Genomic DNA, 23,711 nt, shown 5'->3' with positions numbered 1-23,711 from the left:
GGCATCATGAGAGAGCCTGGCCCTCGTCATCCTCCTCTTCCTCAGCATCCTTCCTCCCTCCCGCCCCCCTGCCCGCTCCGCCCCGCCTCTCCCCCCGGCTACGTCGAGAGCCGGGCCCCCGCCGCGATTCGCCGCCCTCCGCGCTGACCCCGCGCATCCCAGCCGCGGGCAGGGGGTCACCGGGAGGCCGGGGCGCGTGGAGTCCAGCCCCGCCAGCATCCGAGCAAGCAGCCCCCCTTAAATAGCTCCGCACCCGCCTCCGCCAGCCGCAGAGCTCGCCGAGCGAGGAGCCGACCGGAGCCAGCCTCTCGACGTAGCCGGGGAGCTGCGCGCCCGCGTACCGCGCCGAGGAGCACAGACAGGGCCGCCCCATGCCTGCGCACTTGCTGCAAGAGGAGGTGAGCGGGGCCCTGGGGTGCGGGTGCTTTGTCTTCCCCTCGCCCCTTCTTCCTTCATCTCCGCGGCTCCGACAGCGCTGCTGCGCTGCTGCTGTGCTGGGGAGGAAGGTGTGGGCATCCACGCGTGTCTGTGCGTGCACACACACACGTATTCACACGTGCGTGCCCGGTCCTCTCCGCACCGCTTTGCAGCCGGGGAAGCGAAGGGGCTCAGTGGGAACTTAAAACATCGCCCAAGCCTGGTGGGGAGCCCGCGGATGAAGCGGAAACATCCGCCTTTGGGGTGATCTTCCTGGATCCTGTGCCCTCAGGACTGAGCATAAAATACAGGGTTATTTTGAAAACACCCATCGAAACATCCTGGGTGCTTGAATAGCATGAAGGGCTATTCAAGATCTTTTGTGCCAAGAAGTCATAGATTTTTTTATAATGCTCAGACTGGGATTTAAAAAAACATTTCTTAATTAATTTTATTTTTTATAAGAAAGGGGTTTTACTCGCAGTGTTTTAAAATCAAATACTGCAGCAGGAAGCGTCTCTAGGACAGACGCAAGGTGAAAGCCGGCTGCCCAGATGAAATGAATAACTGTGACTGCATTGCTTGAGCCAAGCAAGCATACAATAGGGAGACTGCCCATTTTTGGCATAAGGAGGTCTGAATAATAACCAGTAAGACATGTGGAGTGTTGAATTTTTAAAGATTTTCATTTTTATTTTTGACCCTTACAGCAGCCACCCTTTGCCCAAGGGGAGGAGGCAGGCGCTTGATTCTGGTGTTTGTGCTCCCACCTTCTCATCCTTCCCCCCTCTGCCAATGCCTAGAAGTGGATGTAAATCATACCCCTGCTCTTTTCCTGTCAGCAGCACCCAGGGTCTCCCTTGGTGCTTTTGTGCAGGTGCCATGACCTTCCAGGCATGCTGTGATGTAAAGAACTTTACTTTCCCCCCCTCCCAAAACGGATGTCAAAGGCAGTGTGTTCAAACCATGTTTCATGGTTTTGGCATGTATTTTGGGTCATATCCTGGAAACTGGAAAGAATCCTGTCCCTGGGTCATGCTGGGCATATTGAAATATGCCGGACCCGAGATTCAGTGCCCTGGGGCCCATACACCGTGCCCGCTGCAGGAGCCTTTGAGCTGCAGCTGGTTGTATAAGCTGGCTGGGTGCCAGGATCACCTATGGCATGTTCAGTGCTGGGGAGGTGGGGGTGTAGATGGGGAAACACATCTGTTCTGCAGATGAGAGCTGCAAAGCCATTCGGAAATGAGGGAAAGCTAATGAAAATTATTTAGCTGGCCTCCTCCCTCTCTCAGCCCTAAACTCCAGATCAATCTCCATCCCATTTTCCTCGGTAGGAGCCACTATGGTCATAAGGGGACAAAAATTCTCTTTCTTTCCTCGTTTCCCCCGTTTCTACCTCTCTCCCTCCCTCATCCCTCCATGCTCCTCCCACCAAGTTTGTAACGGTGGAGCTGTTTCACAGCTGCTTTATAGCCCTTTTGTTCAAGGTTAGCTTACATGTGAGAATTGACCAGCCTGATTATATCAGTGTAATTCCAGCAGCATAGGTATGCTGGTAAAATTCCTCATGTGGCTACTACAACTCCAGAAGAGATTTTTTTCCTCTCTGCTGTTTTCTTTGCACTTTCCCTCCTCCTCCTCCTCCTCTGCCCCTGTGTAACTTTGACGGTGACATAAGCTATCACAGAGGAGAAAAATGCAACTCCAACCCCACATTCTTACTCTGGAAGCAGCATGTCCATATGGGGTGTGTTACCTGTCTAATTATACCACCAATCACTGCTGGGAATTTTTCCTGCATAGACAAGTCTTGGGTCTTTTTGGTAGATTGTCTTGCAGCCAAGAAAGAAAATTGTACCTTTCTGCCAAAATGCTAGATGAGAATATCTAACACTTGGGAACAGGCAGGACTTCTCCTTGCCTAATCTCTGGATTAGCAGCCATTTCTCATGATTCTTTTGGTGTGGGGATTACCTCTAAATTCTCTAGGAGATGAGAGTATCCTACCCTTAAAACGTTTAACTGGGAAAGCAGGCAGAGATAGCCAGGATGCAGAAGAGCCAGTCCCAAGCTCAGCAGCTTGCCTGTGTGCAGTGAAGGCAGCAGGATACTTTGTGTCCAGTTTTTTTCCTTTCAAACCTTTGATTCCCTGAGGAAAAACTGAAAGCGCTCCTCTGTAGAGATCATTTTACTTCCCAAATGTGGGGAATCTGTCAGGCTTGCCAGCTCCTCCCCATCGGAAGGTATGTCTGTAACCCTCCAGTTTCAACCCTTGGGAAAGGGAGGAGTTGGGGTGGCCACGTCAGCTGCCTGGCCTGATTTTAATGCCTCCCTCAGGAAACTAGGCCATGGCAGGATGGTGGTCTTTTATGAATCCTGAACACCTGAGTGGGAATTTGCTGCTAATTCAGCAGAGATTTCTATAGGGAAAGGAGCTTTCCCAGCTTGACCATGCTCCGTCCCGCAGTCTCAGCCCTCCTGTTCCTGCTGGCTGACCTGTAGTGCCCCTTCACCCATGGAGGCAGCAGTCTGGGTGGCAGAGGGATGTGTCCCAAGGGGCAGGGGATGGGGTGATGTGTGTGGGACACACCCTTGCATCCCACGTGCTTGGCAGCCCCGGGTGGGGCCACGTTGGGCACTTGAGGCTGACAAAGGGCTGCGAGTAGCAGCAGGCACAGTACCAGCAAGCACGGGCTGTCTGGATGGAGATGGCAATCGGTGATTCAGGGTTCACTGACCTGTCTCATTGGGGTCAGTCCTGCCTGCTCCTTTTGTCATGCATGCCTGATGGGGCAGGCTGTCACTCAGCCAGGGCAAACAAGCATGTTCTGAGGGAATGTTGTGTCACAGTTACAGAAGGGAGCCAGGAGCCAAGCTGAGCCAACTTTGCTGCTTAAAACTTCCTCTCTACATGCTGGTGGCCATAGATCAGAGGATTGTCTTCCCTTGCCTCAGTTTGCCTGTGGGTGGGAAATGAGAGAGGGATAAGAGTCTTAGCAGCACGCACAGGATAAGTAGCTGCAGTTCTAACTAGAAGTACCTCACCTGACTGCTTCCGTCCACTGATCTTCAAGCATATTGGTCTTGCCACATCCCATCTTGGAAGGTGAGGAGGGCAAGATAAGGAGGCAGAGGAATCCCCCTGTGGATCTTCCTGATGTTCCCCTGTGATCCCAGGTGGGGTGACAAATAAGTAGGATTTCAGGAGCAGCCCATTGATTTATTATAAAACTGTGTTTGAGACCATATTTCTCTTCCACCTCTTTATTCATTCACAAGATTTCCTTTTTGTTGTCCATTTATGCACAAGGCCAGACCCACCTAAAACCATCCACTAATCAAATTGAATGAAAATAAAAATCCTTGCAGTCTGCAAATGATCTCACCAAAGGCACTGGTGGAAAAGAGACTGGCTTTCAAGTATTTTTTTTACTTTTGGCACCCTACCTACCATTCACCTCCTCTCCAGAAAGAGCAGGTCCCTGTCCTCTCAGGCCATGACTCCATGTGGCCAGAGCAGGATCTTTGTGCCAAGGGCTCAGCTGAAAGAATGGAGCTTCCAGGGAAACTACAGGCTGTGAATCTTTACACTGCCTGCCTAGATGCATGTGTTTCTATTTCTTGAATTGATAACCACCAACTTCTTATTTTGTTTTCCCTTCTTTCCTTTCTTGAAAATATCCACTGCTACCTCTTCAAGGAGTTCTCCTCCACCTCCAGCACCACTGCTGGTGGCACAGTCACCTCCCGGGTGACCAGTAATGGAAACGCCGTCACAGAGAAGGACTTACTCAACCATGAGGACTTGGCAGCAGACCGGGGCATGGTAGACGATATCTTTGATGAGACCTACCGGGAGAAAGAGGGCCCCAAGCCCCCGCTGCGATACGTCTGGAGGAACATCATCCTCATGAGCCTGCTGCACCTCGGGGCTCTGTTCGCCTTGACGCTGATACCCTCTGCAAAGATCCAGACACTGGCGTGGGGTAAGCACATTCCTCTGTCTGTTTCTGGACATCTGCAACCCCCCAGTCTGTTGGGTGGGGTTTTTTTCCCTCCAGCGCCATAGACTTGGGGATGAGAGAGAAAGAAGCAGGGGGCTTCTAGAAGCAGCTCTTCAGCCAGATTTGTAGCAAGCTGTGGAAGAACTCGCTAGTGTCTCTTGTAAGGTCACACATGAGAGGGAAAGATTTGGCAGGGATTTGGCTTGTCTGCTCAAAGAACAAACTTGATTCACAGACATTAGGATTGGAAATATCCTTGGATGTGTAGCTGCTTCTGGGGTGAAGCACAAAAACTGTTTGATAGAGTACTGTGACAGTGCCAGAAAGTTAGGAAGAAAGATGCTAGCAAGAGCACCTGAACGGGTTTTTGGGGAGGCCAGGTACAGAGCACTACTTGGCATGAGACACGAGAACCATTCCTGTCCTTACCAGGGAAGTGTAAATCCCACAGAGCCTCAATGTGTGTATGAGGGAAAAGAGACAAAATACAGTTGTGCTGAAGATAAAAGTCAAGAATTAAGTCTGAAGCTCAGGTCTTTTATCATTCTTAAAAAAGCACAGATTAGCCACTGTCATCCCGGAACTAAGCCTGATGACTTTCAGAAAATAAATAAGCATCTCTCCAGGCAGCAAATTCCAGTGGAAAGCACAACCCAGCAGAAGGTAGCTAGGGAAAGCTCTGCTTTCTCAGGGATCTTGCCCTGGGTAGGAACCAAACTTCTCCTCTGACTGCTTGAAAGACAGCTGGGCCCAGGGCCCACTCTGCAGGAGAGCTTTGCTTTCCATGAGCTTTTGTGTGGACCCCTGGAGGAGTCCAGAAACCAAATGGCTCCCAGTAGGGAGGTCGAGAGATTGCATCCAGCCCCTGCCTCCCTGTGAAACAGGACATCCTGAAACAAAAAGCAGCAGTCTAGATTGAGGTCTGCTGGGATGGCTTTTGGGTTCAGTAGTGCTCCCGCTTCCTGGTCAGGCTGGCTATGGAAGGGCCCTGGGGCGATCCACCTGGTCTGTCACCCTCTCAAAGTCTGTCTTCCTGATGGCTGTGTGCAACAAGTTTCACAGCTGAACTGGGAAGGAGATGGCTTCCTGGATGGCCAGGCTGTTCCTCTTATCCTTATCAGCCTCTCACAGGCAGGGGTCTGCCTCCTCACTGGAGGCAACAGCCAGGGCCTGGCTACAGCATCTGCAAAAGCAGAGGCCTTGATGTGTTCCCTTGTGCAGTCATGGCCTTTCAGGGGGATGTTGTGAAAGAAGACTTTGCTGGGCCTTTCCCTTGTTAAAACCTGACAGGCTGTACTTTCCCCTGGCCTGTCAGAGCTGGGCAGAACACGCAGCCTCAGCATGATGTTGGAGGAGCATTTCAGGGCTCTTGGTCCTGTTCTGTGTGTCCCATCTCTGGGCTGGAGGCTAAGCAAAGACTGCTGGCTTCTCTCACTCACTGAGGTGACAGCCTGAGTCCTCCAACTCCAGTCAGATAACCTCAGGATGTTTGGGCAAGGAGAAGGAAAAAAAGTGAGTTGAATTTACTGACTTCATTTCAAGCTGCTGATATGCTCCATGATTTCCAAATCCATCCAACCCTTATCCCTTGAGTGCCCTTGGGATACGTACGAGGGCTTGAGCATCTTTATCCAGAAAGTTAATGCTGTTTTGCATTCTGCTAAACCCCACCCTACTCCAAAATGGTCTCTGAGGCAGTGTCTTTGCAACTGTGCACCTCTTTAGGATGTTTGTATGGCATCTCATGGCACTTCCCAGGAATCTGCTTTGCTTTTTATCTGATGTCAATCTTTCCTGCTCTCTTCGCTCAGTCCTCTGATGGGAAGTGCCAGTTGCTCCCCTGCCACTATGAGGCACTGCAAGATTCCATGGTGGATTCTGGAGTGACATGTTCTGGGAATGGGAGAAGGACATGGTGTTTGGGGGAACTGCACTGTTCTGGACTGGCTGAAGATCTATCTGTTTTTACCAAAGTTGGAGTAGCTCCACGAAGCTCCCTGTCCTGCACTCCTGTTCCAGGAAAGTACCACTGTTTGTGGCACCTTACAGCCAATTCAGAGTTCCCTTATAATCCATTGTCCTCCAGCACTAACTGGAACTGGAATACTCTGATCCTCCACATGTCTACCTTCTCAGCACAAGGCTTCTTGCTCCTTGCATTGCCTTTTTCTCAGCTCATACCTTTATTTGGCATATACAAGGCATCTGTGGCTGTCATGTCATGTCAGTGACTTGGTGTTTTTTCCCATCACCCTCTGGTAGCAGGGAGAGGACTACAGTTCCCATGTTACACACAAGGATAGTGCAGCAGTGACTTGGGTTGCTTGTGGCAGTACACCATGGGCTCATGGCAGGCCAGCTCTAGCAATGGTAGTTCTGGAGCTGCTGGAGTTTTTGCTTGTTTCTTTGTTTGTTTTTCAGATAATTTCTTCCTTAGATTGTTTACATATAATATAAAATTAGCATGGTCTCGGGTGTTCTCTGTTGTGTTGCAACAGGCAGCTGTGGGGCCTGGTGGCTCATCTACCTTCTGTAATTTATCTATTGTTTATACCTACTTCATCCAGGCCACCATCTCCTTGATGTTCCTGTCCCTTTGAAACCAGTTATATTGGTGACTGTCCTCTTTTGTTTTCGTTTCTCTGTGTGCTGATTCCTCTTTGTCTCTCAAGCTCCCCAGCCCTGCCTTCATCATTGTTTGCTGTTCTGCGTTGCTGTGTGCATTGTCTCCCCTGATCTCTTTCTGGTACAGAGCCTCCCAGAATGAGCTCGGGTTGTTGATCAGGTGAGAGCTCACCATCACAAGAGCTCTCCGAGCCTGTCCAGCACTGGCTTTCTAGTCAGGTCCCCTTTTATTTATTGTCTTTTCCACTGCACTTCTCAAAGTCTTGCTTAGTCTTTTCAAGGATCATGGGCACATTTTATGTCATTTGCTAAATGGCACAGAGACTGCATCTTAAAGGGCAGGATGCAAAGGTGATGGGCAGTTTCTTCTCCAATTGCTCAGATCCTCGCTGGAAACATGATTTGTGGGTAGGCTTTTTAGCCCTTGGATGCAGCAGTATTTGTAATTGTCAGTAATTGTCCTAGCTCCTGTTGGCCTGGACGCAGTGTCTGTAAACAAGAATGGTTCCTCTCGACATGGTGCTCTGTCAACACCTCAGATCCCTGCAGTGCCAGAGGCTCTAGGAGCATGGGTTGATACCATATTTTGTTGTTGCTGTATTATCTTTGGACCAAGGTGAACCTTGCTGGGTAATTTAGGCAACTGACAGTCAGAAAATCTCAGCCAATACTACCCCCAGAGATACGACCAGCAAAGTGTTTACAGTGGTTTTTTTACTTTCCCATCAAGACTATAGCTGGCAACACCTTACCACTTAGTGCTCCCTCCAGGCTAAAGTAGCAGGTGGTGTGCTTCACTGAGTGTGGCAGGGAAGTTAGGTTTCAGTGACAGCAGATCCTATTGCTCCTCCTAAACACTCTTCCCTTTGTGCAGCCTGTAAATTTCATTGCCCCTGGTATCTTTCTCCTGAGAGTAGCAGGACTCACCTGGCTAACAGAGACTGGGCAGCAAGGAGGGAACAGTCGTGCACAGAGCAAAAGCCCAAGGACACATGCTGCATCAGGAGCACCTCTTTACATGTAAACATCCTTGGTGTTCACTGCAGGTGGCAATGCTTTCAGCACATTCCTGGTTTCTCATCATAGCTTGGGTCTGAATCTGAGCCCTAAAGAGGTAAAGCTTAATGAGTCATAGCTATGACTGAATGCAGAATGTTTTCTGTTTAATTTTTGGAGCATTGAGTGCTTATTACTGTCAGTGGTCATAATTCTTTGTATTCCAGTTGAATGGGTCACTGGGAATATTACCTGTGAGTTGCCAGTATTTTGAATCTCGTGTAGTTCAAAGGATGGAAAATGACTTTGAATCCTCAGCTGATGGAGTCTCTAAGTCCTTCAGTTTGGGGCAGCGTCACAGGGCAGGTGTGAAAATCTGTGCTACTTTATTTCACCTTCTCTACTCTCTTTCCAATTAAATTCTTAGTGGATGATCTTGGAGGAGTTTTTCTTCTTCCCTGTGAGATGCTGATTCCCTGACTATGCAATGATTGATCATCACTGTATCTGTTTGTGGGGGTGAACTCTCTGAATCATAAAGGTACTGGATTCTTCTGTATTCCACAAGGATTTCAGTCATTGTGCATGTCCTGTCACTGTCACATAAACTCTTAGATATGGCTGATGGATCTAATTGTCTCCAGGTAGGGTCTGGCTTTCTGTGGGGCTGGTGCCATCAATGCATAGACTGAGAATCAGTTGCTTTGCCACAGAAAGTGTCTGCCTCTTAGATAAACTACAGCTTCTGTACACGGGCATGAGGCCAGGCAGCACAAGATTATAATTAGAGAGTTATGGCCATTGTAGTGACCTGGGATGCAGGTCCAAGAGAAGTCAGCATGAGCTGCTGAGGTTCACAGGCTTTGGATAGAGGCTAAGTCTGTTCTATGCCAGGGCACCCAAAAGCAGTGGGTACTTTTCCAATTTTTTTACAAAAGCTTCCAGGACAGGACACCCAAAAGCAGATACTGGGTTGTCTGGGTTTGGAGTCTGTTGGTGTCCCCATCACATCTCTTTTGTGATTCCCTGTGCTTGCTGATAATGTCATTGTTGCTGGTGTCATCTTTTCCCAAGAGGGGTATCCACAGGCAAATTCTGAGAATTGTCTGTATAATTGTCTGCATTTGACAGCTTTGTGAGCTTTGTTCAGCTCTGTTGTCTCTTGGAAAGGCTGGATCCTGCTGTATTTGCATGCTTGGCTCTTCTGAAAGACTGCCAAGGTGCTGGGAGACACAAGGCAGAGTTGTGCTGGTCCAAGGCTTGTGCTGCACTCAGCAGCAGGCAGGGAACCAAGGGAGAAGATAAAGATGGGGAATCACAGTCAGATCAGCAGACACTCTTGTGCAGTGGGATGGAAGTGAGAAGAGTTCATGCAAGTTTAAGGGGCCAGAAGACATCCAAGACAGGCTTTTAGTGGATAAGTGATTACGCTGGGAATGTAGAACAACAAAAAGGAGGTGACAGAAGGAAGATGAAGCAGGAGATGAGCAGAAATAAAGCCTGTATTATTTTGAATTAAAGAATCGGGCCATGCCTGGCAGAGGTCTCAGATTTCTGATTCCAGACAAGTTTCTGTCAGAGTATCTGGTTTTCTGGATTCAAGACAAACTTGAATAGAGCCATTTGGCTGGACTGAACGGCTGAATGTCAAGCATATTACCAGCAATTCCTATCCATGCACTTATGTGAAGGAATAAGGAACTCTTTTCATGATTGATACAATTGGCTGAAATATGCAAATTTATACCAGAAAAAGTTTGCCCTGGGGGACTGGTAAGAAGGCACTGCTTCCATGAGAGGACTAGAGGTGGATCAGTAGACCTGTTCACAAATGTGCACCCTTCCCTCTTTGTGTCTGAGCTTGCAGAGCAAACCAGCTGTTGAATGCTCTCTTTCTACCAAACTTCCTGACCCTTCCTTCTAGAAGAAGAGTTAATTTGCAGAACCAATTTTCTTCTTACCCTACTTTCCCTAGTGTAATGCTGCTATGAAACTCTTGGGATCTTTTCTCCATTTCCGTTTTAGGATCAGGTGCTGGAGCTGAGGTTAATTTCCAGAATTCCCAGGAGGGCAAACAGGCACACAGACCAGGGCAAATTTAATTCATGATGTATTGGGAGAGGGATGTGGTTTGTTACTAGATGCCAGAGGGGCAAGGAATTCCTTTTGCCCTGTGTGAAGAGGGAACACACGAAGCAGCCTCAAAGCTCAACAGGGCACAGCAACATCTGCATCTGCCATGGGCACAACTTGCAATGAATCATTAGCCTTGGGGTTTCCTTCTGTGAAAGGTGCAGGACTTGAGCAGAGGGAGGGATCAAAAAGACCCTAGGAACAGTAACCTCTGGGCAGCTTTTAAACCAGTACTAGAGCTGAAGGTGAAACCCAGACTTCAGTGGGAGGATAGGTTAGATCTTTTTTTTGCCAGCTTCTGCTGAGAAAGGGAGCAGAAAAAAAGCCTAACCCTGGGCTTGAGTTGTCCCACTCAAGAATGCTAAGATTATCTACCATCTCAGGGTGGAAATAATGCAAAAGAGATTTATTGGGGTTTGGTAAGATGGGAAAGCAAGAGCCTGGAGTATTTGGGGTGGAAGAAAAGGGAGAAACTGTTCCCTGATGGACTGCAGTGCTTTTACCACAGTGCTTTATGAAAGCAGCCAGTTTATACAATTTTGACTACTCTGCACTATGACAGATGGCACTATGCTGAAGAACCAGCCCTTGTGAGTCTTCTAAGGGGGAGCCTCCTTCCTTGTTAGAGATGAAGAACTGAATTGCTTTGTCCACATTGCCTAGGAGGCCAGTGGTAGTTTGGTCAATCTCACATGGAGTTTTATTGCCCCAATCTGCTCTCCATGGATTCCTCTCCTGCTTATACAGCTTTGGGGGAAGGCCCACCTTTGTGTTGCCCTGCCTGAAGCTTTGCTCCAACTGCTCAAACACCTTCTTTTCCTTTGTAGCTCTTCTGTGTTTCGTGGTGAGTGCCCTGGGGATCACAGCTGGATCTCACCGCCTCTGGAGTCATCGCTCCTACAAAGCCACGCTGCCCCTGCGCATCTTCCTGACTATTGCCAACTCCATGGCCTTCCAGGTAAGCATTTCCTCAGTGTCCCACTGCTTCTCAGAAGGAGGTGCTCCCATGAATCCCTGTCCCAGATAGGGGACACAATCTGATGAAGAGGCTCCTCTATTCTATCTACTACCTGTTGTTAGGAAGAAGACAGCCCTTTCCATCTAACACTGCAATGCTGGAGTCTGTCTCGTTGTCTTTACCTTGTCCCATCAGAGGCTGACTCTGAGACAAGCCCAGTGTTGAGAGGACAACAGGCCAAAGACAGGGGTAGGAAATCTCTGAAGCAGGAATGTACCTTTGTCTTAAGGTGTGGTCTCCCTGTGCTTGCACCAGGTCCCATGACAGAGGTGTGGAAGTGTTAAGTGTTTTCCTGGTGTTGCCTCACTCTCCTTTTGCTGCGTGGCTGATAAAGGAGAAGACATCTGCTAAGCCAAGGATGGTAGAATTCTACAGGATGTAGAATTTGCTACTTCATAAAGACCAAGAACTTGTTGAGATTTAGGGGATGTTTCTCTCATTCAGAAGAGTGATATTTAGGACTAATCATGTTACAAATCGCTCCACTGGCTTCCAGAGAGCTGTCCCAGGTCAGTGATGTTTCAAGGAGAGAAGGGTTGGGCCCATTCAGTGGCACAAGTGACTGCAGGCACTGTTAAGCACCTTGGGAGATTGCTTCACCTCCCAAAGAGCTCTTAACTCAGGATATTGCCTAACTACTGTGAGAGTACTTCACAGTCCCCAAAACAAACAAAACTGCAAATCTGTGGAAGTCAGAGTGAAAACCCAGATTGGCATGGCACAGAAAAATAAATCCTCTCAGGCATGCTGCTGAAAGTCAGCTCTAGCAACACTCCATCCTCCAACTGTACTGAAGGGTTGCTTGTCTGTGGGAAGGACTCAGGAAGGTGTCAGAATGCAGCACTTTCTGCTATAAAAAGGTGAACACAAAAGTATCAGTGCTGTGCTCTTAAGTAATTCTCCAGAGGATATGATTTTTTTTACATGTAATCAAAACAGAGTAAAGTTTTCTAAGCTTTGAAAAACTTTCTAAAATATCAATGAATTTCTTCTTCTCTGATAGTACCAAACAGCTGTCTTTGATGAGGAAGGGGAGGGACCAAGCTGCTGATTCCAGCCAGTGGTCCAGCACTCAGCAAGGCAGCAGGATGGGTTGCTGTGTATTAGCCAGTCCTGTACAAAGACCATCTTTCACAGGGTTATAGGGCAGAGGGGGAAAGAATTTGCTGAGCTATTGCTGTAGGGGATAGGAACAGACAAAGATGAGAGGCAGAGAGATATTTCCGCTTCAATAGGAACTAATCCAAAGTTTTAGTGAAAATTCGATACTATTCCCCATGGATTTTTTTAGTAGTTACTTTCAGTGAGATCAAGAGAAGATTTATGTTGAATTTCTCTCATTCCTATTAGTGGCAGCAGAGGAGATCAGGAACTTTTAAGATCACGGAAGTTTATGGACTGTCTTATCTTAGGTCCTCCAGAAAACATCTGTTGGCTGCTCAGAGACCCGTGACTTGTAATTTCAGAGAATTTATGAATTCTGCATCTAACTGGCTTTTTCACTCACCTGCAAGACCTGTCAGCTGCAGCACAACAGAAGGTCTCATGGTTATGGCCTGTAGCTGGGATATGCCAGGGAAGAAGACATTCTCCTTGGCTTTGCTTGCTCTTCTCAGAAAGTCATGATTTTCAGTCAGGGTTGCAGTTAGAGGTGGGCCCAAAATAAGAGCTGTAGAAAAGTTAATGAGCTAAAGTTTGGGTCAAGATACAGATTTTTCAGGTTTGAGACTCCTGATTTTGTTTGTAGACAGGATGATGGGGTAGATGAAGTCATACCATGATCCAGCTGTGTTACATGGTCTCTTTCCAAATTTGTGCCTCCTGCCTCCAGCAAGACAGGGAAAACCTTCCGATATGTGCAAGCCCGAGTTGTCTGTCAACTTTCAGACTGGGCTTTCTCATGTTACATGGTGCTGTGTAGGGTCTGGGATGTGAAAGAGACTTTGGGTCACGGGTGGAGCTTTTCCAGCATAGGTACTGGTTGAGTTTCTCTGCTTACTTAGACAGGGAGGGCAGCCGGGCCACCCTCTTCTGGGGGAATGCTGAGTGACCAGGCTCTGGCCATGATCAGCAAGGGCTGCTGATACTTGGAGATATTTGGCTGGAAGGAAGGCGGCAGTTCCCACTATTAGGAAACAAGCAAGACTTTAACCCTGGTCCATGTCTATCATTGCCTTCTTGAATGGCCTGCAGGTAAATCATTTTATCTCAGGTAAAGGAGGAGTGGTTACAATACCTGAAAAGGACTTGAGGAGTTGAGTCTCTGTTACAGGCTCCCTGTGTGTACAAGTCCATTAGTCTTTCGAGGCAAGAAATAGGGATGGTTATGCCATTTCCCTATCTTCAAAGTGTTTTCAGGAAAAGTCCTGGTTATGCAGGTGATTAAGGAGCCTCTTGTGTAATACAGGTAATAGAGCCATGGTTAGATCTCTATTTCATGTTTTCTAGGATGGTGTAATACATGGCTTTAAGCTCATTGAAATCTTGATACAAATAAATGATCACAGGCTTATGAAAATCTAATCTTAAAACTAGCCAAAGCAATCATTTCATAATACAAATGATTAAAGCTTTTACATTTTCCAAATGGTATTGATTTTGCTGCTTAAATTGAACAGTAATGGGGCTGAAGAGAGGTATTTTTGAGAAATGTCATTGAAAGGGTGTGTTTGTGCTCCTTCTAAAAAGGGACCTTAATTTTAAGACTGTTTGATTTCTAACGGAAAAAAAAAAAGTTGAAAAAAGCCTTGCCCCCCCCGAAGTTAAACATCTGATTAGGTAATCCCAGGACAAGCAAGGCAGGATGACCTATGGGAAATGTCAGGTAGAGGGAAGGGGCAGGTCAGCCTCGCCTGGCGCTGTGCAGGGATGGGGATGGGGACAGGGATGGGGATGGGACAGGAGCCGAGCATAGGAGAGGAGGCACCAGCCAGCCAATGAGAGTGGCTGCTGCAGGGGTGGGGCACAGGCTGACCAATCAGAGCCTGCAGCACCATGGGTGTGGTGCAAACCACCCCCCCCCCCCCAGCCCAGAGTTGGCCAATCAAAGAGCAGCAGCAATGAGGCACCCCTGGAGCTGCTTCCCAAAAAACAGGAGAGGTGCAGCCAAAACTCAACCTCTGTTTTAAAGGTCAGAAATCCCAAACCCTACTGAGACATAATGCCACTGATACAAGTTCAGGTCAACAGGATTTACGTATTTAAGCATTTCGGGCCACTTTGTAATTCAGAGGGAACATCTCCAGCCCTGACCCTAAGTTTTCACTCCTGCTGACTTGCAGAATGACATCTACGAGTGGGTCCGGGACCACCGTGTCCATCACAAGTTCTCAGAAACAGACGCAGACCCACACAACGCCATGCGCGGCTTCTTCTTCTCCCACATTGGCTGGCTGCTTGTGCGCAAGCACCCCGATGTCATCGAGAAGGGACAGAAGCTGGACCTCAGTGACATCAAGGCTGACAAAGTGGTGATGTTCCAGCGCAGGTGAGTAGTGGGGTCAGCCTTAGTGGGGAGCCATGGGGAATGGGGCAGGGACAAATGGGCTGGGAACTCAAATGGCTTTGATGGAATGTGAAAGGATTGAGGGCATCATGTGAGAAATGTGACTCTTCAGCATGCTCAAGGCTTTGCTGTGAGATGAGCTGTGAGAAATGAGCTGTTCCTCTCCTATGAGAAATGTTTAGAATCCAGTGCTACCTCTAGCCCTCCCACACCCTTCTCTTGCCTGCCTATCCTGCAGCATCTTGCCAGCAGCAGGCTGAGATTCCCACCACAAAGCCATTCCACACCTGCTCACCCCACAGCCCAGCTGCTGCTTTGGCTGGCCCAGAGCCCACACACAGGTGCCTCTGAGACATCCTTGGAGATTGTACACCTTCCAGGCCATGTGTGTGCCCCTCTTCCCTCAGTCTATTGGAAACAGTATGGTGAAAGAAGGGTTGAAAATGGAGATGTGAGAGGTGCAGCAACTGGGAAGAACAGTCTTCATTCACTGGTGCCTCTTGGGTAGGGTATCTCTCACCCATCTGGAGCTATACTAGGATGCAGAGAAGGTGAGCCTATCACAAAGGCTGCAGGGATGTGGGACTTAACCCAAATAGGTAACCAGCCTAAGTCAGGAAGTTCCTAGTACAGTCCCAGACTGACTTTTCTTGTGGGTCATCAGAGCGGTTCACCTTCCTCTATTCCCACTCTTCTAGTGTGAGAGAGCCCACATACTCATCTGTGCCACTTGCTTGCACTTGTTGATGGGGTGTATTTGTAGGCAGAGCCAAGTCTGCAAGGAGGAGCTGCAGCACTGGGCCAAAGCCAGAGAAAGGACCATGTGTGGGACTCTGAAAGCACGGGGCTGCCTTTATGGGGACCAATACAGCTGAGAAGCAAATGACAGACGAAGCCAAAAGCAGCAGCTTTTCTGGGTGTCTGAGTGTGTAGACTCTCACTCACCCCCATGGTGATGGGAGCATTGCTTTGTGAGGAGAGCATTGCAGATGTGAGGAGAGCAGGATTTAGTCTGAGTCTCTTGCCTGATGGTAGGACTTGGGAATCTCCAGGCATGGCTTCTGCACATCCAGAGCAAAAGATACAAGGCTCAGGAGTGAGGCATTTCTGCACTTGATTTTCCCTGTATAGCTGAGCGTGAATCCTTCAAATGGAGGACTGAATCAGTCCTTCCTGTCCTGCCTCTGCCACTGAACCCCTTCCTCCTGGTCCCTTCCTTTCCAGATACTACAAGCCTTCAGTGGTGTTGCTGTGCTTCACACTGCCATCTGTAGTGCCCTGGTACTTCTGGGATGAGTCCATCATCATCAGCTTCTTCATTCCAGCCATCCTGCGCTACACCGTAGGGCTCAATTGCACTTGGCTAGTGAACAGTGCTGCTCACATGTTTGGCAACCGGCCGTATGACCAGAACATCAACCCACGGGAGAACCCCTTGGTCAGCCTGGGGGCCATAGGTATGTCCAACATCTGTGTCTTTGCTTCAGGGGCACTGTAGAACAGGGACTGCCTCTTGGGGCTGCAACTGCTTCTAGGAATTTCTGTCAGTCCAGGTGTCCCTATTTCCCCTGCACCTTTCGGCCTTTGCATCTGAGGATGTTTCCTGTGCTAGCCAGTGAGTACATAAGGGCAGTGGGGTTATCAGTTCCCATCAGACTCTTTCCCGGCTGGAAAGGACTCTGCCACACTTAGCACCTTCTTATCTCAATGGCAATATTTTATTTACCCTGTTCAGATGTCTCTGCCACGTTCACTAGACTAAAAAATGTGTGCTGCCGTCACTGCATATCTCTCTGAGATTTGTCAACTTGAAAACCAGCAGATTCACATTTTGACACGTTCTCTGGACAGCTGGTGATTTTGGGGGTACTTGAGGATAAGACAAGATAGATGCTTTCATATTTTTTACTGAAATTTTGGAGATCTAGTAAAGTACATTCCAGGATCAGCATATGCTCTTATTGGTTTTCCCTAAATGCTCATCTGTTTTGCACCACTGTATCTCAGTGGGGCTCCACTGATTTCCACCACCAAAGGATCTGCTTGTGGAATTTTAGTAGAGAGGGATTTGAACTGCAGAGATTCAGGGGTAGGAGCAGGAGTCAAGGCAGTGTCTTTGAAGGGGTGAGCACTGAAGCCAGTGTTGAGAGTGTCCAGACCAGATAGTGGCTGACTGGTGTGGATTGCTTAGTAGAAGTGTCTGTTTGGTGTCTGCTTTTTTCCTCATCTGGAAATGTCCTTTGGATTTGACATGAGGATTGCCAGTGTTGTGAGAGTATTCATTAGCCTGGTTTGTTGGGGGCTTGCTGCTGGTCTAGCTGGTAGCTGAATTAATACTGGAAGATTTCTTATGATGGGAGGGGAAAAACTATTAGGAATCCTCTGGTTTTTTGGTGCAGCTGGGGAACCAGGGCCTTTCACTGTTCCCTGCCATATGCTTACTTTCCTCTAAAGCCAAGAGGAACCAAAACTCCTCTGGGATTGTCATTGTCTCAGCCCTGGCATGCTGGGGTGATGCCCAAATGAGATGGGGTAGATTGCAGAAGGGTGAAACTGGGCTGAGAGGAGAAAGGAACCTGGACTCAATCCAGAGCCTGTTACAAGAATATGGTGCTTTGGGTAAGATAAAGGGTCTGTCACCTAGAGCTCTGCAACATCCTCTCCCTGGTCATGTTTTTCAGGAGAAGGCTTCCACAACTACCACCACACCTTCCCCTATGACTACTCCACCAGTGAGTTTGGCTGGCGCTTCAACTTAACCACAGCCTTCATTGACCTCATGTGCCTCCTGGGGCTGGCCAGCGATCGCAAGAAGGTCTCCAAGGAGGTCATCCTGGCTCGGAAATTGCGGACTGGAGATGGAAGTCACAAGAGTGGCTGAGTTCCCGCTCCCTTTCACACACACATCCACACCTCTCCTTCCTCCTTTTTTCTCCCTTCCCACCCCCTCCAAACACGCTGGACAAAAGTTTAATGTTCTGTTAACTAACTACTGAATAATGCTACCAGTTTGCTTAAGATAATGAGTTTTAACGCCCCCCTCCCACGCTGCATTTTGCAGGATGTATCTAAGACCTAGGACTCTGCCCTTATAACACAAGGCCACCCCTTCCCTCCTCTCCTTTCCCTTTCTGTTTTCCTCTCCAGTCTCTCTAACCTGTCTCCTGCTTTACATTTTCCCAGTCTACACCTGGAAGAGAAGCTGGTAGGAAGTGGCCTGGGGAGGCCCATTGCAGTCAGCTATGTACAATTTAGCTAAGGGAAGCCTGAACCAGCCAGATGAAGAGTTGAGCCAAAGTCAGTGACCCTCTCCCCACTACCTTCCCCCCAAAGTTTCTGCCACTGTCCCTTCTCTTTTCTCAAGGGCTGCTGACAGACATGACATGGCTCAACTGCTCTTCCTGGGAAAAGCAGACCCATCCCTTGCTCTTGTCATCAGAAAGAAGAGTTGTTTCTTTCCAAGATGTCTCTTGGAAAGTGTTCTCCACTGCTCCTCACCACCTAGCCACTCTGGCTGGGGAGAGAAGAGTGCCCAGACTCTTTCACATCCCCACCACTCACCGGGGGATGCTGTAACAGCAGTGAGCACTGGAGAGGGAGTGCTGGTGGCCTTAATTTGCACTCCCTCTGGTGTCACAGCCTCCCTTCCCTGCACTGCCCTCTGTGCCACGAGGGACTGAAGGCAGAGCATGACTCTGAGCTCCACAGCTGTTTTGGAGAGCCACAGTGAGGAGGAGGACAGATGGAAGGGTGTGCCATTGGCTGCCAAGGGGAGGACCAGCCCATAGTGAGTTTTATTCACCACTGGGATTTTTGCTGGCAAATGGGACTTTGTCTAAATGGAGAGGAGGAGAAGGATGTAAACCAAAGCTCCACCTCTGAGCTAAGCTGCTTTATGTGCTGGAAAAACAGGGTCCCTTCTGGGTAGCAGGCAGATCCACATCTTTGCTGAGCACAGAGACAGGACAAGGGAGCACCTGCAGGTGTAGGAAGGAGTGAAAGTGTCTGCAGGACCAGGTATTTTCATCCTTGGGGGCTCCACTCAACAAGTGCCTGAGAAACATCAATGTGGGGCCAGGTGGCACAGGGGGCTCAAGGAAGTTGAGGCCTCAAAGTGAGAAACTGCCACCAGCGTGAGCTACCTCTGTGCTTTCTTGCCCAAGGTGTGCTGTGTTGGTTTGCCATTCCCTGCTGCCCAGAGGGAGTGGGAAGGAGCTCCTTGTTAGTCCCTTAGCTTGCCTCCCAGCCCCCTCAGCGAGCCATCTCGCCACCGCGCTCTTTGCCAGTGAGACAGGCAGTGAGGGCGGCTGAGCCTGCAGAAAGGGCAGTTACATCACCGAGCCATGTGGGCATGCAGCTGGAGGGCGCTGGGGAAAAAGTTCATGTGGGTGTTGTTTCCTGCAAGTTACAGAGACCAGCTTGAGTTCAGGCAGTTGGTTACACTCTGGATGTTATGGCATCACACCTCTCACTGAGCTGAACATGCTTTTTCCCCCTTAATTCTCCTAGTTATTATTAATTTTTATTACTATTATTGTTATTAGTTGTAGCAATAGTACTGTTTTTGTTGCTTCAATGCATCAATCGGAGCTGGAGGAAAGCACAAGAGGTAGCTGGAACAAAGTGACATTGGAGTGGGGTTTGCAGCATCTCCCTTATTCAGGCAGGCCAGGGAAGGCAGAGACAGTGCAGATGCCAATTTCCTCACCTCAGCTCTGCCACGTCGCAGCCAGGGAAGCTTCACCGGAGCGAGTGTCTGCAGCTTTGCTTCCTCCTGCTGCAGTGAAACTCGCCAGGAGCCAGGATAGCTCTGTGATGTTCTCCTTAACAAGAACAAGCTTGTTACTCAGAAAATGAGCCTGTCTCCTCACCTTCCCCTCCCTGCCACCATCATGACCTTGTTTATGCTCAGCAATGGGACCCTTTGAGTTTTTGAGCCATTAGGAGTGATGTGGTCTCCAGCCAAGAGGAACAAGGACAAATGGAGAAGAGAGTCCTTCAGCTCCTGGTAACAGCGTCCTTACTGCTCTGACGCTGTTGACTGCCTGGGTGCTGGCTGGAGCAAAGGGTGTTGTGGCTAGAGCTGTATCCTACCATTTGAAAAAAACCAAAAAGACCTCCAAAAAAAGAGAAACACTGTTAGCTCTGTAATTGTGGGCTGACTTTGCTCTAGTGTAAACCCCTCTGAACTCATGGAAGTCCCCAGAGGATGAATTTGCTCCAGCCAGTAATTTGAAAGGGGAGGAGGGGAGGGGAGAAGGGGAGAATGATTTCCTTGCTCCTGGTGCCCTAAAGGTGTAGTGTGACATACTCTGCAGTAGAGATGCGTGCTGTGAAATGCAGCAGTATTTCACATCCTCTCAGCAGAGAAGCAGGGCTTGACATCAAGGGTTCCTTCCAAATTTCAAGTGCTGATTCAGGTCCAGAATCTGGAATGAGAGTGGAAGTTGAGGAGCAGTAACCAAACAGTCCTGGTGTTTGTCCAGTCACTTTAAAGGTAGATTGGCAAATATCTCTGGGTGCCTTAAATCTTTCTTTAATATACATAGAAGTATTGACAGCTATTTGCCGTTTTGTTTTTTTTTTTTTTTTCTGAGTTATGAACATTCAAGGGGTTTCTTAATTATTTAATTGCCTACATTGAACTGTGGGTGCAGGTGATTTTGAATGTATTTGAGTTAGAATTTTTGTTAGATTAAGAAACAGATACAACACTTTAAGTAGAACTTTGTTTGAGATATATATATATATACCTATAAATATATATATATTTTTGGTGGCATGTTTGTGTCCTGGACGCATCGTCTGTATGTTTAGCTTAAATGAGTCTGTGAAAGGTGGAAGCAGAAAAAGCAGCAGTGGGATCTTATGGCTAAAGTAGCTGGGACCCGCTCCCAGCTTACCAACTTGCTCACTGCGTGATTTGGGACGAAGTCACTTAAAAACACTCTGTGCCTCAGTTTCCCTATCTGTAACGGGGTGTTACACCCTGCCTCCCAGAGGTGTGGGTGAGGCTCGCTGCCGACCAGCCGAGCACAGGAAGGAACAGTATGAACCACACACACCGCTGCTGGCAGAAGCATGGACTGGTTTGTTTTCCAAAACCGTTCCCAGCCCTGCTGGTATTGTGAAGAGCAGAAGTCTAAGTGTTGAGTGTTCAGGGAAGGATTGGAAAGTTGAATCTGCACATTGTCTAAGCTCTGTCACTGTTGAAATGTGAGTAGGATACGATTTTTCACAGCTTAGGGATTTCTGCATAGTAGTATCTCTGTTTTGTGTATGGGAAAAAAAAACCTTTTTGAAATAATTTCTACTAATATGGAAACAGACATCTGGTTGTGCTGATCTGAAATTTTATTTGTTCATAATAAAAATGATAAATGTTACTTTAAAACTTGTTTGACTGATGACATGGTGGGCAGGGCTTGGTAAAGCACAAGATACTCCATCAGGACCGGAATGCTGTGCCTTACTGCTTCCAAACCCTTCTCTCATCCAGGAGAACCAGGGGAAAAACGCCTCTGGCTCTTTAAGCATCATGAATGAGTGGATTATAATGGCTTTCATACTCCAGCGCAGGCCAGGCAGGCACACCCCGCCGAGGCTGCCCCTGCGCCTGGGGTTACTGCAGGTTAATTCCAGCCGGGGCCCCTTGCCAGGGCCCTGTGGCTGGCGGATACACATGCGGCACAACACGTAATACCGGCAGCCGCCCGTCGGGCGGGTTCATCAGCCTCAGCAGGGGAATTTTCCTCATGCAGCAGTGAGTGTCCCTGCTTATCCCCACCCCTGCTGCAGCTGGCGGGAAGTGAAAGGAAAAGGGGGAAATCCCCAGACCAAGTAGCACTTTATTGACAGTAGCTTCCCTGCACCCCCACCCAAACGCGTTTTGATCACATGGTAAGGCCATCTCTGTGTGGCACCAGCTTGCTCCGTGCACAGGCAGGCAGAGGGGATGGCCTTGTTTGTGGCATCTTTGCCACCTGCAGCACACTGGGACCCCTGGTCCAGCCCATGTTTGCTGGCACCGCCAGACCCGTGCAGCTGGGCATGCTGAATCCCTGGGAAAAACAGGCCCATGCTTTGGTTTCCAGCTGCAGCTACTGCTGCTGCAAAGCCCTTTGGTGGGAAGGCCAGAACCAGCATTGCAATCTGGACTGGGGGGCGAAAAGAGAATTACTCAAGACAGAAGGATGAGGCTCTTCCAGCAGCTGTGTTCATCCACATGGAGGTACGTGACCAGCCGAATCAATTTGACACATGGCTGCTTTGAGCTATAGAAAAAAGCAAAGCAAATGCTCCTGCTTATCAGCTGGTCACAGTAGCATGGCCCCACAAGTGACAGAGAGGTGCTTCTTCTGGTAATCTGGTGCACTTTTGATCCCAGCTGTGACAGCACAGCCCCTCCTAAAAAAAGTGAAACAGAGAAGGCAAGTCTTCAAAACTCCTGATTATTCAGCCAAGCCTAAAAATAAAGTTAATGATCCCTCTGTCTGGATTTCATGAGTGCAACTCCAATCGCAACCTCTCCCTCTTCGTTAAAGACTGTTATTAAATCCCCTGCCCAAAATATGTTTTCCTACAGCATCAAGCCCTTCAGCAGTGCCAACTCAGCATTTTAGGTCATTGCCTAGAAGGACTTCACGCATGATCGTTCCTGGTTTCCTATGTAATCTGCACATTTGGGTTGCAATTCCAGTGCACTCCAACTTTGCTCCTCTGAAAATCTCCCACCCACCAGAGGAGAGGGAAAGGAAGAGTTAATGCACAAGCCAGCTCTGCTGAGTAGGAGAGAGCAGGCAAACAAGTGCCTGCTTGTTCAGACCCAAGGGAGGGGAGAGCAGGGAGGGCTGCAGGCTGTCAGGGGAGAGTTTGCTGCATCTTTTTGGTCTGAACACACCATGCTGAAGATGCCAACGTGATCCTTAGGAGAAAACAGATTCCAGCTGCAATCCACTCACTCCCCAGGGGTGGGATGCAGTGAACACAGCTGTGGGGAACCCAGTGTATCCAGCCCAGGGCCCTGGGAGCAGGACCAGGGAGGGTGCCCAAGGGAGGCAGCAATGCCCCCAGGAGCAGGACTGGGTACCAGCTCTGCTCCGAGCCATGCGCTCCAACCACAGCGAGAAAGCACCAGCTGCTGCCGACCCTCCATGCGGGCCCCACAAGCCCGTGGGGACTTTCGGAAAGAGGGAACAAAGTCCCAGGAGAGCGCGTGGAGGAGATGGCACCACAGCAGCCGTGCAGAGCAGAGGGATGGATGGAGCGGCATGTGCTCAAGGGCCAATCGGCCCAGCGCAGCCCCTGAGGGAGCTCCTGTCCCGGGGGGCCGCGGCAGCGCTGAGGGGGCGGCGCAGGCCCCGGCGCAGGCAGACGCCCTCGTAGGCGGGGAGGCCGGGCACAGCCCGGGCCAGCTGACGGTGCAGGGCCGGGATCGGGATCGGGGGGAACACCCGCAGTGGGCTGGGCTTCCCCGGGGTTACTGCCGGTCGGCGGGGCCCGGAGCCGCGTGTGTGCAACAGCCCACGGCGCCTGACCGCGCCGGGCCAATCCCGCCCCGCCGCCCGGCCCGGCCCGGCCCGGCCCCGCTGCCGCCCTGCCCCGGCCCCGTTCCCAGCTCCCAGCCCCGCCCCTGACCCTCGTTGGACTTTCTCAAAAAAAGCGCCTGATGCTGGAGTCGTGGGAAATGCGAGCACTTCAAGTCGTGTTTAAAAATGAGCTCTGGGTTTAGCTTTAAAAAGACAGTAGAAAAAAATCCGGGAGGCAAATCATTGTAATTCAGTATGCGTGTGGACGCATGTAGTCACAATCAAATACGGACCTATATGTACATATACATAAATAACACAAAAGTATCACTCATAAAGCAGAATACTTAGATTTGGAAGAGAGGCTTAAAAGTACGACTTTCATGCAGATAAACGTTAACTGTGTTATAATCTGGTAGTTTTGTAACTGTATTTTGAAAGTTAGCATTACATGAAAACAAGCAAATCCTCTCTCACTTTCA

At 49.1% G+C, this 23,711-nt stretch overlaps 2 protein-coding genes across 2 annotated transcripts in view; one reads left to right on the top strand and one right to left on the bottom strand.

Moving 5' to 3' along the window:
* Positions 1 to 13: 13 nt before the first annotated feature.
* Positions 14 to 21,087, top strand: SCD (stearoyl-CoA desaturase). The gene is made up of 6 exons (XM_005481277.4): positions 14 to 398; positions 4,121 to 4,406; positions 11,006 to 11,136; positions 14,478 to 14,683; positions 15,926 to 16,158; positions 17,383 to 21,087. Exons 1-6 carry the CDS (start codon positions 372 to 374, stop codon positions 17,580 to 17,582), a joined length of 1,083 nt encoding a protein of 360 aa, XP_005481334.1. The 5' UTR covers positions 14 to 371; the 3' UTR covers positions 17,583 to 21,087.
* The window catches only part of SEC31B (SEC31 homolog B, COPII coat complex component), a 79,218-nt gene continuing 74,032 nt past the window's right edge, over positions 18,526 to 23,711 (bottom strand). The window contains exon 26 of the mRNA XM_026799735.2: positions 18,526 to 22,108. Coding sequence (XP_026655536.2) covers positions 22,010 to 22,108 — 99 coding nt within the window. The 3' untranslated portion in view covers positions 18,526 to 22,009. The remainder of the gene's footprint in view (positions 22,109 to 23,711) is intronic.

This window comes from Zonotrichia albicollis, chromosome 7 (assembly GCF_047830755.1).
Source record: "Zonotrichia albicollis isolate bZonAlb1 chromosome 7, bZonAlb1.hap1, whole genome shotgun sequence".
NCBI classification, from domain to species: Eukaryota; Metazoa; Chordata; class Aves; order Passeriformes; family Passerellidae; genus Zonotrichia; species Zonotrichia albicollis.
Note: the sequence above shows the minus strand (reverse complement) of the source record. Positions and strands in the feature narration are given on the sequence as shown.

Coding starts and splice junctions, on each gene's coding strand:
- SCD (XM_005481277.4), top strand. CDS start 372: ATGCCTGCGCACTTGCTGCAAGAGGAG. Junction 399..4,120: donor CGCACTTGCTGCAAGAGGAG/GTGAGCGGGGCC, acceptor TACCTCTTCAAG/GAGTTCTCCTCCACCTCCAG. Junction 14,684..15,925: donor GTGGTGATGTTCCAGCGCAG/GTGAGTAGTGGG, acceptor CTTCCTTTCCAG/ATACTACAAGCCTTCAGTGG.